Source organism: Schistosoma haematobium, chromosome 2, assembly GCF_000699445.3.
Source record: "Schistosoma haematobium chromosome 2, whole genome shotgun sequence".
NCBI lineage: Eukaryota > Metazoa > Platyhelminthes > Trematoda > Strigeidida > Schistosomatidae > Schistosoma > Schistosoma haematobium.
The window spans coordinates 37,662,694-37,681,161 of record NC_067197.1 but is presented as its reverse complement, the minus strand read 5'-3'; the positions used below and the strand labels follow the sequence as shown (position 1 = coordinate 37,681,161).

At 36.4% G+C, this 18,468-nt stretch overlaps 1 protein-coding gene across 3 annotated transcripts in view; it reads right to left on the bottom strand.

The window, feature by feature from the left end:
- VPS39_1 (Vam6/Vps39-like protein) overlaps positions 1-18,080 on the bottom strand; it is a 43,195-nt gene extending 25,115 nt beyond the window's left edge. For all 3 annotated transcript variants that reach the window (XM_035733112.2, XM_051215128.1, XM_051215129.1), the window contains exons 1-4: positions 17,522-18,080; positions 12,455-12,958; positions 10,211-10,533; positions 1,072-1,473 (exon numbers count right to left, since the gene is read on the bottom strand). In XM_035733112.2, the coding sequence (XP_035589568.1) occupies positions 1,072-1,473; positions 10,211-10,533; positions 12,455-12,944 (1,215 nt within the window). In that variant the 5' untranslated portion in view covers positions 12,945-12,958; positions 17,522-18,080. The remainder of the gene's footprint in view (positions 1-1,071; positions 1,474-10,210; positions 10,534-12,454; positions 12,959-17,521) is intronic.
- Positions 18,081-18,468: the final 388 nt, after the last annotated feature.

Here is an 18,468-nt window from a genome sequence, read left to right as displayed (position 1 = left end):
ACCAGGCAAGCAGTAACCTAGAAGACTGAAAGGAAAAAGAAAAAAAGAAGACCAAGTAACACATTGAGTCGGGAATTGGAAACAGACAACAGAAGAATGAACAGCAACTGAAAACAACTAGGAAGGATTGCCCAGGACATAGTTCGATAGAGAATCCTTGTGAGTAGCTTATACTCCTCCACGAGGGATAACAGACGAAAATTAGTAATTAATCATTAATATCACATCTGATGTAAGGTTAAGAAAACACATTTTACAAATATACATTTCCTCATATTATTATGGATAACAAATAAGACTAATTTTTCTCCCTAGTAACAAAAAGTTATTTATTATGTATACATGGTTAAACTTTTATTTAAAATGATAAAAGTAGACATCAACTGAAAAAGAGATATTGACAATATATAAATGAGTACACAAATTTACTGAAATTGTTTCTTAACCAAACAAACAATTAGTGATTTCTAGTAAATTTAAGTAAAAACAACTCAGTGAAAGTCAACAGAGATATTAGGACTGAAAAATCTTTACTAAGTAGTAAATATGCATATAACTTATGAGATTAGTAGTAGTAGAATGAAGTGTTTTCAAATTTAAGCATTGACATAACATTTTTAATTGATTGAATCTCCATATATGATATAGTTTAATACTGATAAATTCATATTATGATGGTAATTTCATTGTTATACTTCCCAATCTTTTGTTAATGGTACCCCATATGGATTCCTTGAGTGTATACCTTGATATTATCTGTAGTCTGATATATTTTTGGATGATCCCTATTAGTGAAGAACGGAATATATTTTGTCTTCACGATTAGTAAAAAAATATATCACATATAGTGTATATGTTAGTGATTATTACAGTTCAATGGTCTAATGAATAACTACATGGAGTTTGAGATGATGGGTAGTACTAGGATCGAATCTTAATGTACACGTCAATATAGGGATGAAGATACATTCAAATGACGAGTTCTAAATACAACTAAAAATGTATTCTAGGATTTAAAACTAATATAATTGGAAGATCAAGTTAATAATAATATGAACATGTCAAACTTACCCCAATTATATAAGGTGGAAAAATATGAACTTGATATGGTACATTTGACCATTTAATTTGAAATATAGACTTATATTCATGAAATGGTGAAATAACAGATAATATATCATCACGTCCAATTCCTAGAAATGTACATGAACCTGGTAACATTGGCTGATAATATTGATTCAATGAAGATTGATCATTATTATTTTCATCATTATTATTATTATCTAATATGGATTGATTTAATGAATTTTCTGAATTAATAATGAATGAATTGATTGTTGAATTTTTAGAAAAATAAAATTTATCAAATATACAAGAAGAATCAAATTCATTCAAATTAGATGAATTAAAACAATGAGAAAGTGAAGTTATTATTGGCAACTGATTTTTGCCAACAGCTGAAATTAACTGCATCTAAATATGTAGATTTGAAAAAGGTATTAAAAAGAAAAGTAAGCCAACTTTGAAGGATGAAAATAGTATCGACCTTTTCAAAAATAATTATTATTATTATTACTACATTAGCACTAGGATACCAGACTACAAATAGAAGAGAATGACTATTTATAGTAAACATTATATTGTAAATAACAAAAATGTTAAGGTGATTAAAGATATTTATTATCAGTCAGTAACAACGTAGAGCCTCGTACGTAAGTACATCAGTTCGAGTTGCCATACCACATTAGCACAGAGATGCGGTTGTCGATTCAAATCGCGTGGTGGTAGAGGTAGTAAGAGTATAGGCAGTAATCGGGAAGATCAGGGTTTGGAGATGTTATTTAAAAGATATTTATTATAGTGATTTAAAACACTTAGCATGAATTCTATCTACCTAGCTAAGTGATTACTACTTGGTGAGGGTTTTTGGCGGGAGATAACCTATTAAGATCACAAGTGTAATACGATACGAATGTTGCAACAAAGACAGATCCTCATTTTGTAATAAATTAACAATATGACCCTTTAAAAGTGGTTCATCAGTTTTTCCAACTACACAGAAGCAGGTTCGAACTCGTTCTACCAATAACAGTTGTTCAATGACAATTACTAGAAGCGGCATGATTAAACTGCAAAAATTCTTATTTCCTCACAATTATGATCCAGTAAATAGAGATTTTACTTGGTTATTTATTATTAGGATAAGAATCTTGTATAGATTAGTCGATTTTTGAAGATGAAGTTAAGAACCAACAATCCTACTTTGCCGGGAAGATTTATACTATGATGATATATGTATTCTGTACCTCCTAGTTTTCAATGGTTACTTACTTCAAGTCAGTCGGTAACATGAACTATTTATTGTTAACTATTTGTCATTATTTAGCATCGGAGTTAATTGTTTCCTATATCAATTATTTTCATGACCTCATATCATGATGATATCGATTCACTCTGTTGAGATTACGAGACGAATATTTCATGTAATAACTTCATTTTAACGTGTTATTTATTTATGAACAGTTATTTGAATGCAATATATTAAAATACGATTGTACACTTTTAACAAAATTTTACATGGGAATAATATCTTTAAGTAATAAGGGTGTTTATTTTCGCTTTAAAGAAAATATGCTACTTTGTATTATAAGTAGTTGGATATTATTCATTAAATAGAAATATCTTTTCTAGCTGAGTTGAAGTGATGTCTAAATCTACATCAGCAATGCACGTAAATTATCAGTTTGTTCAACTCGTTACGACTGATGATATCATGTATAGTATAACTACAGTAATACAACTGAGAGACTCAACACACAACAGTTAATAACGCGATTTCGCACTCGATCTGCACTAAAATCCTAACAGATAAGAAAACACGTGAACACACTAAAGTGTATGACTGTTATCGCCGCTAACAATCACATGAAGAGAGATGCAAGGGTTCTTAAAACTTCATTTGGTCTACTGTTAGGAATACGACATTCAGTAGCTTAAAATATGAATTTTGTGCGTGATTTTGAACAATGACAATTCAAGAATATTTTTGTTTCTAAGCAATTTTTTAAAAAGCAACACATTTTCTAACATCAGCGCAGAGAGTAGTTTAAGACTGTTGGAGATTGTACAACTTACATGAATAATGTGAGTTCTTTCTGAATATCACTGTAATTCCAGATTGACAAAAAACTACTGAGCTAAACTTTAATAGGGTAGTATACATGATTAGCGACTGAATCACTCGTAATTGATGTGTAAAACTAATCGGTTTTTCTTGATTAGATGAGACTACTTACTTACTTACGCCTGTTACTCCCAACGGAGCATGGGCCACCGACCAGTATTCTCCAACCCACTCTGTCCTGGGCCTTCCTTTGTAGTTCTATTCAATTGTTATTCGTTCTTCTCATGCCTGTCTCCATTTCGCAGCGTAATGTGTTCTTTGGTACTCATCTTCTCCTTTGGCCTTGAGGATTACAAGTGAGGGCTTGCCTTGCGATGCAGTTCGATGCTTTCCTCAATGTGTGTTCTATGCACTTCGATCGCTTCTTCCTGATTTCTTCCTCCGCTGAGATATGGTCTGTTCTCTCCCACAGTAGGTTGTTGCTGACAGTGTCTGGCCAACGGATCCGGAGTATTTTGCATAGGCAAATGTTAATAAACACTTGTATCTTCCGGATTATGGCTTTCGTAGTTCTCCAGGTTTCTGCCCCATACAGTAGAATTGTCTTGACATTTGTATTGAAAATTCTTACCTTGGCATTGATTGACAAGTTTTTTGAGTTCCAGATGTTCTTCACTTGTAAATATGCTGGTCTTGCTTTACCGATCCACGCCTTCACATCTGCATCAGATCCATCGTGTTCATCAATGATGCTGCCCAAATATGTAAAGGTTTTCACATCTTTCAAAGCTTCTCCGTCAAGTGTTATTCTATTGGTGCATGCTATGTTGTATCGGAGAATCTTGCTTTTCCCTTTGTGCTGTTGAGGCTGCTACTACACTGATCGTCTTCTCCTGCATTTGTTGTTGCGTTTGGGATAGAGATAGAAGGGCCAGATCATCTGCGAAGTCTAGATCATCCAACTGTATCGTAGATGTTCACTGTCTCCCGTGTTTACCTTCAGATATTGATGTCTCCATGATCCAGTCGATCACCAGGAGAAAGAGAAAGGGTGAGAGTAAGCAACCTTGCCTGACACCGGTCTTCACTTCGAACGAGCTTGTCAACTGTCCTCCATGCACAATTTTGCAGTTTAATCCATCATAGGAATTCCGTATGATATTGACTATCTTCTGAGGCACGCTGTAGTGTCGAGGAAGCTTCCATAGTGTTGTTCTGTCCACGCTATCAAATGCTTTTCCGTAGTCAATGAATTCGATGTAGAGTGATGAATTCCATTCAATTGATTGTTCCACAATGATCCGTAGAGTTGCGATTTGGTCTGTACACGATCTATCCTTACGGAATCCTGCATGTTGGTCACGAAGTTGGGCGTCTACGCAGTCCTTCATCCTGTTTAACAGTACCCTGTTGAAGACTTTTCCCGGTATTGAGAGAAGAGTGATGCCCCTGTAGTTATCACAGTTGCTGAGATCTCCTTTCTTTGGTATTTTCATCAGTAGTCCTTCTTTCCAGTTTGTTGGTACTTGTTCCTCATCCCAAATCTTATTGAAGAGAATGTGGAGTATCCTTGCAGTTGCCGCTACGTCTGCTTTCAGTGCCTCTGCTGGAATGTTTTCCGGTCCTGCTGCTTTGCCACTCTTGATTTGTCTGGTGGCCAGGCTGATTTCCTCAATTGTTGGTGGGCCAACATCGGTTCGGAGGTCCGTGGGTGCTGCTTCGATGTTGGGTGGGTTCAGTGGAGCTGGTCGATTCAAGAGTTCTTTGAAGTGTTCTACCCGCCTGCTTCGTTGCTCTTCAATGTTGGTGATTACTTCGCCTTCCTTGCTTTTCACTGGTCGTTCTGGTTTGCGGCGATTTCTAGAGAGTTTCTTTGTTATGTCATACAATTGTCTCATGTTTCCTTCTCTTGTAGCCTTTTCCGCCGTCATTGTTAGATCTTCCACATATTTACGTTTGTCGGTTCTGATGCTCCTCTTCACTTGGTTGTTTACTTCTGTGTATTCAGCTTGTGCCTTGGCTTTTTCTGCTCTTGTTCGGCTGGTATTGATTGCTGCCTTCTTGTTCCTCCTTTCTTGAATCTTATCCAGTGTATCAACAGTGATCCATTCCTTGTGATGGTGCTTCTTGTGACCCAGAACCTCATGACATGTTGAAGTGATTGTCTCTTTGATCCACTTCTAGTTGCTCTCTACAGTAGTTCCTTCTCCATTGAGTAGATCATGAAAGGCCTGGAACTTGTTGCTGAGGACTATCTTGAATTTGTTGAGTTTTTTAGTATTCTAAAAAAGGCCGTATTGAAGTTTTGTGATATTGTCCGCCCCATTGTCCAGTGCTGCTTGAGGTTCAATTTCATCTTGACGACCAGCAAGTGATGGTCTGATGCTGTATCAGTTCCTCTCTTGGTTCTTACGTCTTCCATCATCCTCCTGAACTTTTTGCTGATGCAGATATGGTCGATTTAGTCTTGTGTAGTGTGATCCCGTGAAGTCCATGTGGTTTTGTGTATGCGTTTATGTGGGAATACGGTGCCGCCTATGACCAGTTTATTGAAGGCACATAGGTTTGCAAATCTCTCACCATTTTCATTCCTTTCTCCCAGTCCGTGTCGTCCCATGATGTCTTCATATCCAGTGTTGTCCGTTCCAACCTTGGCATTGAAATCTCCCATCAGAATGGTCAGGTCCTTTGTTGGGCACTTCTGGACGACTAGCTGCAGCCTATCGTAGAATTGATCTTTAGCGTCTTCATTGTAGTCGTTGGTAGGCGCATAGCATTGGATGATGTTCATTGAAATGCCCTCTTTCTTTGTTTTGAAGGAGGCTTTGATGATCTTTGGTCCATGAGATTCCCATCCTATAAGTGCATTTTGTGCTTGTTTGGACAGCATCAATGCAACTCCTTGTGTATGTGGGGCATTTTCTTCTTCATGGCCGGAGTATAACAGAAGCTCCCCTGAAGCTAGTCGTTGTTGTCCAACTTGCGTCCAATATGGTTCAATGATCCCAAGCACCTATAGATTGTATCTCCTCATTTCTGCAACAATTTGGAAGGCTCTCCCGGTGTTCCACATTGTACGAACATTCCATGTACCTAAATAAATGGTTGCTCTGGTTGTCAGAAGGGGCATCGGCCTCGTAACTTCCGAAGGAATTCAGCTTTCATCATGAGGCGTCACAGTTCTTCTAAAAGAAGACCTTCTGACTCCCAGGGCAGAGTTTAAAAGGTTTGAATAATTTTTTCTGGTTAACGTTTTTTTAGCGAGTTAGTTTTCTACGAGATGGGGACGCTAACCCCATGCCCAACCCTCCTCCTTTATCCGGGCTTGGGACCGGCAGTAGCCCTTGGAGGGACTCCAGGCGGAGACTACTTACATTCACTAAGAAGAAATTTCACTTTTAAACAAGTTGATGTTTTAAGTTTATAATCTTACTACGTTGAAGCGAAGTATTCCAATATTCTTTGAAATTAATGTGAAGAACAGGACTATAACTGGTAACTTGAAAAATGAAGTCGTATCTAAATACTGAAAGGTTATTTTTCATTCATTCAAAAAAATGATTCAACCTCCTTCAATTGATCTTTGACGTGAGATTTTATAATTTAGATAAAATCAAAGGATAACTGTCTATTCGTCCCTTGGACATGCAAACAGATATTTGACTGAAGATGAAACTAGAGTTAGTCAATGAATACTATCGTTATAAAGATTCTTATCACATTTATCATCCTAACAGGGATGATGTATGTGATAACAAAGGGTATTATAAACTATTCGGCAAGTTCATTCGTAAAGTTAAAATTAGATCCACAAATTAGATCTAAAACGTTAACCGCAACAAGTATTCGGTGATGCACATAGTAGTCATTTTAAACAACCGAATAACACTATGGTTTACTCGCTGAAAAATTATGTTTTACTAAGGTTTATATTTGAAAAAATTATCTATCTCATTCATATTATAAGTTTGTTTATGTAATTGCTAACTTAATGTTTTTAAAATTAATTGACATGGATGAAACAAATTTCGTTAACATATTATAGCATCTTGTGATAATATATATGTGAGTAAATATGACAATATATCGATACAACGTGATAGACAAGAGATTATAGTGCATACTGTGTGTTATGTTGTTGAGCTTATCAGAACATGTGCTATCTTTTTCCGTAGACTGTAAACTAGCATTTTACTACTGAAAACAGATAATTGTAGATAATGAGAAAAAAAGGTAAACTGCGTTTAACTTTAAATTTTGAAGATTAATCACCACGAGCCATTCTGAATGACTGAATACCACTGTGATGTATTCTACTTATGCTGACAGATATAAGTAGTATGTAGCACCCATCGGAAGTGAAATGCCTAGCAGCAGAAGACTGAAATGAAGAGAATAGAAAGGAACTCGGAAAGCAATGGAAATGACAATATAAGTGGAGTATTAGAAGGAAAACGCAAAGAAGTGGAAATGACGTATTTCATCTACCATTTTCAGACTTTATTAAACTACTTTGTAACTTGGCGTTAAACAATAGATTGGTTATCCTCGGCTGAGCCCTCTTTCATTACACCTTAAATCAAAAAGGCTTAGATGGTATTCATAAAAGTATTATTCTATCACACACGCAACAACAAATGCAGGAGAAGACGATCAGTGTAGTAGCAGCCTCAACAGCACAAAGGGAAAAGCAAGATTCTCCGATACAACATAGCATGCACCAATAGAATAACACTTGACGGAGAAGCTTTGAAAGATGTGAAAACCTTTACATATTTGGGCAGCATCATTGATGAACACGATGGATCTGATGCAGATGTGAAGGCGTGGATCGGTAAAGCAAGACCAGCATATTTACAAGTGAAGAACATCTGGAACTCAAAAAACTTGTCAATCAATGCCAAGGTAAGAATTTTCAATACAAATGTCAAGACAATTCTACTGTATGGGGCAGAAACCTGGAGAACTACGAAAGCCATAATCCGGAAGATACAAGTGTTTATTAACATTTGCCTATGCAAAATACTCCGGATCCGTTGGCCAGACACTGTCAGCAACAACCTACTGTGGGAGAGAACAGACCATATCTCAGCGGAGGAAGAAATCAGGAAGAAGCGATCGAAGTGCATAGAACACACATTGAGGAAAGCATCGAACTGCATCGCAAGGCAAGCCCTCACTTGTAATCCTCAAGGCCAAAGGAGAAGATGAGTACCAAAGAACACATTACGCTGCGAAATGGAGACAGGCATGAGAAGAACGAATAACAATTGAATAGAACTACAAAGGAAGGCCCAGGACAGAGTGGGTTGGAGAATACTGGTCGGTGGCCCATGCTCCGTTGGGAGTAACAGGCGAAAGTAAGTAATAAAAGTAGTAAGTTAATTATATTGAAGAAGTATCCAGATGGTCATTAATAAACAAATATACCATGAATTTTGTGTTAAAAGGTTTGGAACTATACCGTTGTTTAAATTCATGACTCAATGATTTTGTGAACAACATGTTGGTGTTTGAAACAATAGGTATCAGTTTTAAGTCTTAATATGAACAACAATACTATGATCTAGAGATCTGTAGTTATGATGAGTCTTGAATAAGACAAAACCCGAATCCTATATTCTATTTAGAAGCACAATTTATGAAAAACAAAAATTAACGTTGTTTGTTCATTGTGAATATATTCACTCGGCTCATTTGGTGACGAGTAAACTTTTCAAACACTGTAATATTTTATGATCGTTATAACAAGTAGCTAATCAAAAATTTGAATCAAATACTTTCATGTTAGTTAGTGAGTTCCATATGAAAAAATCTCTAATATCATGAAGATAAATTATTGTAAGCATTATTATTTATTAGTTTATTAGTAAATGTTTAGTTTACTGAGATTATTTAAAGAAATCACTTTATGAACATAAGAGAAAGAGCTTTTTCATCATGCTTAAAGTCATGGCTGATATACTGATAGAACATTCATTCGGTAAGAAATTTCTGTCTGACAGAATTTGTTAGGTGCCGACCCAGTGGTCTAGAGGTTAAGTCTTCGCATGTGAGACCGAAAGTATTCAGTTCTAGTCCCGAGTGCGAGGTCGTGGGTGCGCACCACTGAGGAGTTCCATACTAGGACGGAACGGCAGTCTAGTACCTCTAGGTTTTTAATGGTGGTCTAACCTAGAACTTTTCGTGATTTTAATAAAATTAAACGACCCTCACAACCCCTTACTGACAATTTATCTCTTGAAAATTATTGTAAGTGGACGAAACTTAATTAGAACTTAAAAACAATGATATTTGGTGATTCGTAGTGAAATTTTAAGATGTACATTCGGTTCTATTTGAAACCCATCAACTAGATACGATTGTAGAGCGGTATCTCATTGGTTAAAGCGTTCAACTTACAGCCACTAAGTCGCAGATTTGAACCGGCTTCCACTTACTTGCGTTTGAATAACCGAGTTGTATCTACAGCACTCACACTCAGATTGTGGCTGAAAGCCAAGGACATGAATTAACACCTGGTAAATGAACTGAACTAGAGATGCTTAAATATTTTGTTGTTACTGTTAAAATGAAGTACGATCAGAACTAGTGACTACAGTTAACAACGATTACTACTAACTGATCAATTATTATTGAAACTCATCTACCATAATTATTACCAGATGCTTGCTAATGGACAGCTACTAGATGAATTTCTCAGTTTCAGTGAGAAGCTATGACTTGTGAAGTTAATCAGTCAAAGAAGAAAACAGTAGTTTATTAATGACGCTGGATCATGGTTTGGTCATTTCACAAACTGATTGAAGTCGAGAAATATGACCCGCTGAAAGTCAGCCGAGCAATTCAAATAGTAATATGCTCAGCAGAAGACCTAAAGGTTGTGGGTTTTGTTCTTGAGGGCTTTGTAAGTGTTTAGTAATGGAGTAATAGCCTTACAGGTGACACCAGTTCGTAATGATAACCAAAAAGTAACAAGAAGGACTCTACTTAGATTACTCACAATTTCTTCGGTAACGACTTTGCCTATATGACATGACAAAAGTTAAAAATTAGTGAATTAACTGGCTAACAATAAGAACATACCTCACCACTAATAATATTGATTAATAAATATTCACCTCGATGTCCTACAACAAGTTTTGATAGTCCACAAAATGAAATCGATCGAACAACTTCTGGAATAGTCATTTCATTTGGCCATGAAGGTGTAAGTAGATCATCTGATCCTCCAGGGCATACAAATTCACGTGTTTTAGGATTCCATCTCCAAAAGTATAAATGACGCTTCACACCAACACAAATGCGTAATTCTAAAGAATTTGATTTTGAGTCTTTAGAATTTTTCGATTCATTTAAAATACTTTCAGAGGATGATGACTGTGATTTGTTTAACGATAATGAATTGCCTATTTACATAAAAAATATAATTTGTAAATAATCACATTAAACTAATAGTATAAACGAAACTGTTTAATTATTATACAAACCCATGATAATTTCTTTCGAAATTATAAATGGCACATTAAATTATATGTAATCTATCGTTTTAAGGAATTGACCAGTCTAGAAGTTGCTCTTATGAATTAACATGGATAGAAGCAAGACAGAAAATTAGCCAAGTTAAATAACTGTTTCATCTAAGACTTAGTAATTAAAATATTTGACCATTAACCAGTAGAGTAGTATGCTTTAGTTCCATTTCACCAATATCAGTTTGAAAAGTCGGATACTATGAGTAATCATAACGCACGAAATGTAACCGAAAGCCGAGTACAAAAACCTGTATCAGGTTACGTAGTAGTGCGTACACTCACGATATATTTCATGTTCGAATACTTTTGAGCTATGCTGGAGTTGATTACACTTGGAAAAAATCAAGTGATCAATTGCAATCTAATGATTATGGATTAGAATGTTGATTGTTAAACTCAGGAATTAGGTTCGACTTTTTAACACATTAACGTTAAACGCTGTTGAGATGTCTGGTGCTCGATAACTATTTAGAAGTTTTCGCACTTGGTTGTCAATGACGCATTTCGTGTGAATGCGAACGACACTATCCAGCTTCCCAAACCAAGGTAAGTGAGGTAGGATCCAGACATGAGAAGTGTTCGCATTCCCAGTACTTGAATTAGTAAGCCGCCGCTCCTAATGATAATTTGAGGTGGTCAGTGATCACAGGCATAATTAGTAAACCACAGTTTACTGTACTGTTTCCACTTTGACAAATTGTTTCATGCTGTTTCATGTCGAATAGAAGCCAGTGGCGATTCTGCTGTAACCTTTTACTTTCTTCATAAAAAATGGTTATTTCTTCCTTAACTGAAAGATTTCTTCTGATTGTACCTTTCCGTTTCCCCATTATTACTATTATTATTACACTACCTTACACTAATCTGTTCGTTATTTTTCTTTGTTTTTCTCTTCGAATTCTCATTTTTTGTGTGGCGCATATATATCTGGTGCTCTCTTGCACCAATATTTATGTGTTCAAATAAATAAATAAAATAAATTGTTTCATGTATGGCTAAAGAGGTAATAACAAGATACAATATATCCACAGTATTCCGCCTTGTTTGAACTGACTGTAGTAACGGAGAAAGTGCTGCTGTAATATTTGATATTGAAAATTATAGTAATTTTAACGACCCAAATAAGTAAAAGAATATTTTATTGAAGACGTCAAAAGACACTAACGGTAATCAAATAATACACTCATTTCATGATTTTAAACAAACTTGATGACTGGTTAGCATGCATCAGGTATGGAGGAAATAAATAGAATCGCTACAAAAAGAAACCTATAATACACAACATACTAAACAAAGTTCACAATAAATTAATACAAAAAATTATCCTTAGTAGACGTCACAGTGAGAAAAACCAATACTATACAAAATACCACACAGAAAATGAAACATATTACGCTGAGCAATTACCAGACTGAGTCATGTTGAAGAGAAATTACAGAATTGAAAAGGTATGATCTAGCTTTTTTGTTCCGTCATATCAAATGGAGGGTTTAGTGGCTACTGCGTCACACGGCCACTTCATCTAATCTGACTTGTAGGAACTTTAATAAAAACCAGTGACTTAATAGTAAAAAGTAGAAATGACATGAAACTTGAGCTTTATGAATTAGAACAAGCGAAAGTGAGTGACAAAGAATTACTAAAAAATTTTTAAGTGTAGAAAGACAAAGAGTCGACCGGAATCGGTTAAATTAGCAGTACGTATGCCAGAAATTTTGATGAAAATTGATCTATATTTATAGTCTTTAACCAATTACGAAAAAATATAAATATATAAATAAAAAACTATAAATACCTGTTATGTTACATGAGGATACAGTTGAAACCTTTGAATATTGCATACAGTGGGTAAATAATCCAGATCCTTTACTGTTTGGTACTGATGTAATTAGCTGACAATTTTGAAGTTGATATACACTCATACGACCTTCAGCAAGTGCTAATAATAAATTTAATTCAGGAATAGCTGTCAATTGTGTGATCGGTTTTTTTCCAAGTGTTCGTGTAATTTTTACATGAGTGAAAAAGGTGGGCAAAGGGGAAGATGATGATACAGCATTTGATTGAATTTCATTCTTGAATGGAATTTCTTTTAAATGGTTATTTAAACAACTTAAGTTCGGAATGAAAAATTCAGGATGACTAGCAATTTTCGGTGTTAATTCATATACTAGTAATAATCCCTGTTTTGTACCGACCAGTAGGAAATTGTCATAACATGTTAAACATTCCAGTGGATACGGATAATCACTCAATAAACGAATAGGTACAAAAGCAGAATACATTATTACCCATTCATCTAAAATAAATAATCAAAGAGAATTAGCACACACAAAAGTCAATGTTCGGTTATTACAATTAAGTACTGAAAAGTAACCACAAGAAAGTAGTTGGTTTTGAAATCGAAAATCTATCATGGAAATTTCAAAGGAAGCAGATACACTTACCAATTTTCTGGACACGTACAAGATTGTGTGCGAATTTCCGGCGCTTAAACCGGGTTGGTGGACATGGAGAGTCCACATAGGGGAGTTAGAAAACCCCGATTCCAAACCAATGGTGCACATGGGATCCAGTATCCTGAAGAAACAAATGGCGTGTAAACCCATTGTTGGTCACCGGCTACCATGAGACTGCATTTCCTGACGTTGCTTCACTGCATTGTGCATCAGCCCTTTAGGTCGAAGGCCCCGGGTGTTGCCCCCTAAGAAGACCACCTGCTTCGGTTTGGGCACCCAGGCAGTATTACAGCCCTCACACAAATCAAACGGGATTTGTGTGTCGCATATGTATTCAGTGTCTTTTTGCACCAATATTTATGTATTCAGATGAAATATATGTAGTTTCAACTATGTACGCAAAATTAGATATTTAAGGAAAATAACAAAACATAACAGCACTTTTAGCAGCACTGTCGTTTTCCATAAAGCGAAAAGCTTGGGAATTTATTAGTTATTCAGCTCTTCCGGAAGTAGAATGTGGGTACCACCTTACTATAATAAAAGATAAACGATATACGACTCAACAAATAGCATTTATTCTCCCATTTGGATATTTCAGAGATGGTGATTTTATTTTAGAAGTATGAAGCTAGCAGTCTGAAATATAATGTGATTAAATTAATATCAAGCAGTTCAACGGTTAGTAGACGATTAATATTACAGATACGTTCAATTGAAAATATAATCAAATGACTTAGTAATTCATGAAGTAAAGAAATATAGTTATATATGGTTGAATTACTCCGAGAAAGGAGATGAACAAATTATTCATTTATTTATCTATTTGAACACAATTACTGGTACAAGGAGGCACCAGATACATATGCGCCACAAAGATCACATTTGATATATGTGAGGGCTGTAATACTGCCTGGGTGCCCAAACCGAAGCAGGTGGTCTTCTTAGGGGGCAACACCCGGGGCCTTCGACCTGAAGGTCTGATGCACAATGCAGTGGAGCATCGTAAGGAGATGCAATCCCATGGTAGTCGGTGACCAACAATTGGTTCATACAGGATACTGGATCCCATGTGCACCATTGGTTTGGAATCAGGATTTTCCAACTCCCCTATGTGAACTCTCCGTGTCCACCAACCCGGTTTAAGCGCCGGAAATTCGTTTTTCGTTCTCTTAATTTCGTAAACAACACCCCCGCCACGAGAAGGCAGTGAGTAGGCAGAGACTATATACGCGTGGCCATGTGGGAGCATTTCAAGAGCGAGAGAGGACTCTCCCCACTCTCGGTCGTACCAGGGCATTTGAAGGCCTAAAACCTACCCATATTTCATTTAGTAATAGTACTCACTTTCTAACACGTATGAAAAAAGGCACTAAAGACAGGTATGGGGAAGTAAACAGTGAGTGTTCAGTGTTAAAAATATGGACAAGAAACCTGTGGAAAAAATAAAAGTGAATATACATGAAGTAAAATAGGTTGACTACTGGGTATGACTAGATAACCAAATGGGGATGTTAATGGTAAGGACAATTCTCTGGCATAAGCTTCTTGTCGGTCTAAGTCATATAAAGTTCATTCTGCATTTCTGGAAATCATGCGCGTTTAAGTTTTTGGTAAAGGTTCACGTGTTGGACTAAGTAAAAATAAGACAGAAATATCGCGTTAACAATCCATTCGAAATTAACCGATTGATCCGGTCCAAATCATTATTCTGGTTTGTTTGGGTACTTTGGATTAAGATGTAATCCAACTAAATTGGATGCTAGACTAGATAGTTGTGTTTACTTTGAGTTGTACGCTCGATAACATGATATCGTGGAAAACTAGCTTATGTTAGTTAATGGAAATATTATGAAATCAAACCAACCAGTTGACATCAGTTAAAAAGGTAAAGGGCTTATTTGTTTTACAGTATGAGGCTTCTAATGCTGATGGTGCTATAACAAATGCGGTAGTTAGTGTTTTTACAGAATGTCCTACACAGTCCAGTTTGGTTAAAATTAGATTACATGAAGCTTTACTGATAAAGTCACGGTTAGGAAGGAACTCAGGCTATGGGAGGCAGCTAAAAAATATCATATTTCTAGAAAGAAGTGGGATTGGGGAAATAAGAGTTTAAGGCTTATGAAAATAACTGTCCGAGTACACTTGCTAGTCAGGCGAGACTATAATTTAAGGACGAATCAATAAGATATAAGATAGCAAGTCTTGGATTTTGGCATGAAATTCATTCATCTATTTGACTACGTAGCGTTTTGGAATTGTAGCTGATGTCAGTTTGTGACGAAAACACCAAATCAAGTTCCTAACCCTAGTTACCAACTGCAAATCATAATTCTAATTCCTCACACTGTTTTGTAGTCATGTGAAGGATAAGGTTGGTAACTATTTAAATTCCATTTAAAAACATCCGACCTACAAACTAAGGGATATTAGAGATAGGTTTGTCCGTAAGCTAGAGGTGTTATGTAATAATAGTGGATATTACCCCGGAAACTTGATACAAAGGCATCCAAAAACCAATCTGCTGGATGAATATACTTTGTTGCAACAGATAACGAATTGAACCGATAAACCAACAGACTCAGAGACTACTGTGGGTTGATGAATGAATACATCTCAAACACAGAGAATGATGCCGAAAAAGCTGGAGCTTTATCGGAATATTTTAGTAAAGTGTTTTCTATTGGTAGTGAGGAACGACCAATGATTCATCATGACCGTGATGGCTCGCTGATGGATCCTGTAGTCATTGAGAAAGATACTGTTTTAAGGCTACTTCAGCATCTCAAACCTGATAAGTCCAGTGGTCCTGATGATATTCATCCTAGGATTATGAAAGCCATATCAGATGAAATTGCTGAACCATTAGCGATACTATTCGACATGTCTCTGAGACAGTCCAGACTTCCTAGAGACTGGAAAGACGCCATAATAAGTCCGGTGTATAAGGCTGGGAGTAGGGATTTAGTTAGTAACTATAGACCCGTTAGCTTAACTAGTGCAGTTGTGAAACTGATGGAGAAAATCATTCGGATAGCTGTTATAAACTATGTTGAAGGGCAAAATCTTTTCTCCAGGGCACAACATGGTTTTCGGAAAGGCCTATCTTGCTTGACAAATCTTCTCATTGCACGAGAAGAGTGGGCTGCGGCAAAGGATTGGAATGCTTCTGTGGATGTAATTTTCATAGATCTAAGTAAAGCCTTTGATAAGGTTTCCCACTCTGGTCTTAAATTCAAACTGGAACGTTTTGGAATCCATTATACAGTCGTCGATTGGATAAGTAACTTTCTCCATGACAGGAGACAAAGGGTAAGGGTTAATGGGACTCTCTCCTCGTGGGTACCTGTAAAAAGTGGGGGTTCCCAAGGTACAATCCTAGGTCCTCTTCTCTTTTTACTTTATGTAAATGAATTGCCAACTGTAGCAAAATCACCCGTTCTACTCTTCGCTGATGACATAAAGATTTGGAGACCCATACATAGTATGTCGGATAGAATAGTATTACAGGACGATCTTAGCTCATTGGTGTCATGGTTAGACAGGTGATCACTAGAAGTAAATCCTAATAAGAGTGTAGTGATGCAGTTAAATAACTCTGATGAATCGTATGACTATACACTACGTGGATTCGTGCTACCCAAAGCAAGAAACTGTAAAGACTTAGGAGTTATATTAAGCAATGATCTCAAAACGACTAGTCACTGTAAGGCTGCTGCTGCAAAAGGCTATAGGGTATTATGGTCAATTCATAGGTCTTTTCAGTATTTAGATGATGAAATGTTTGGATTACTATACCCGATTTATGTGCGACCACATTTAGAATACGGGATTCAAGCAGCGAGTCCTTGTTTCAAATATGAAGCAGATATGCTAGAAAGAGTCCAACGACGAGCTACTAAGATGGTACAAGGTCTAGCTGGCCTATCTTATGAAGACAGACTGAGACACCTTAACTTATTTCCGTTATCTTACCGTAGAGTACGGGGTGATCTAATATTGGTTTATCGTATACTGAACGATGACCTTGGTATTAACATGTCTTATCTTTTGCTTCCGTCTAGAACCGATCATTTGAGAGGACATTCGAAGAAAGTTCAAAAACCGAGATCAAACCGTTTACGTCTGGAGTTCCGTTTCTCGCACCGAGTACTGAATTACTGGAATTCTCTACCGGAACACGTAATATCAGCACCGTCTGTTAATATATTCAAAACGAGATTGGACCTCTACAGTATTACAAACTGCAAGGATTAATATAGGTCAACAGACCTCCTATCTTTATTACTGGGGACTGAAGACAATTATTTTAAAGAAACAAAGACGTAAAGTAGAGGGATCCAGATGGTGAATCTCAGGGAAAATGAAATCAATCCATGGTAAAAAGTAATATATCTTACTTATTACACTCTGTTTGCATAGTTTTAAATGTGATAGGAGGCAGTTTTAAAGAAAGGTATCTTCAACGAAATATGCAAACAATCACGATATGTCGTTGCAAACTGTTTTCAAAATAGCTGAAACCAAACCCAAGCACCGGACCACCATGATTTGATCTACAAATTGTTCCAAGATACAGTAAAAATGTTAGAGATTTAAGACTGAACCACTATCTCCAAATACCTGGAGGAAAAATTATATTCTCATTAACGTCCCGGCTTCAGCTGACGAAATAACAAAAATGACCATACACATAGTAAATCACTCTACTTTAAATGAATACATTTTAAATTCACTTTCAATTCCAGATAGTGGGTCAACGTATCAACATCAATACATTCGATATCTGTTGATTAGGTCTAATATATGTTACTGAATGATGGGTGCCAAACCATCGAACTCATACCAAAAACGAATAGATACAAGATTTTTGTAAAAATAGGGTTAAAAGCACTTTCTGCAAAACTGATTAGAAAAACAAGTTAAAGACTGTCTACAGTAAAGCATCTCAAAAGCCACAGCAACGTACATACTTGAATTTCGCGCTTTCAGATTTATGTAGTGATTCAGATTTGTGTAGTAAGGACAGAAGGCCTACGGCCTATGTTATTCCTTTTCTAGTATGCTTCTGTGAGTGTCCAGTCTTCTCTTGAAAGAATCAATTGAAGGTGCTGATACCACTACTTCAGGCAGCAATTTTCAAGTATTGACAACTCGGTGTGAAAACCTGTATGCCGCGGATATTTTGTTCGTTCTTGGCTTTTCTACTCGCCTGCTATATCCTCTGAGATGTCCCGATCTAGTGTGAAGAAAAAGCGAGAATAAGTTAGGTCCGAAATCGTTTCTCAGTATTCTGTACATCAAAATTAGATCTCCCCTTAGTCTTCGATAGGACAGAGTAAAGAGG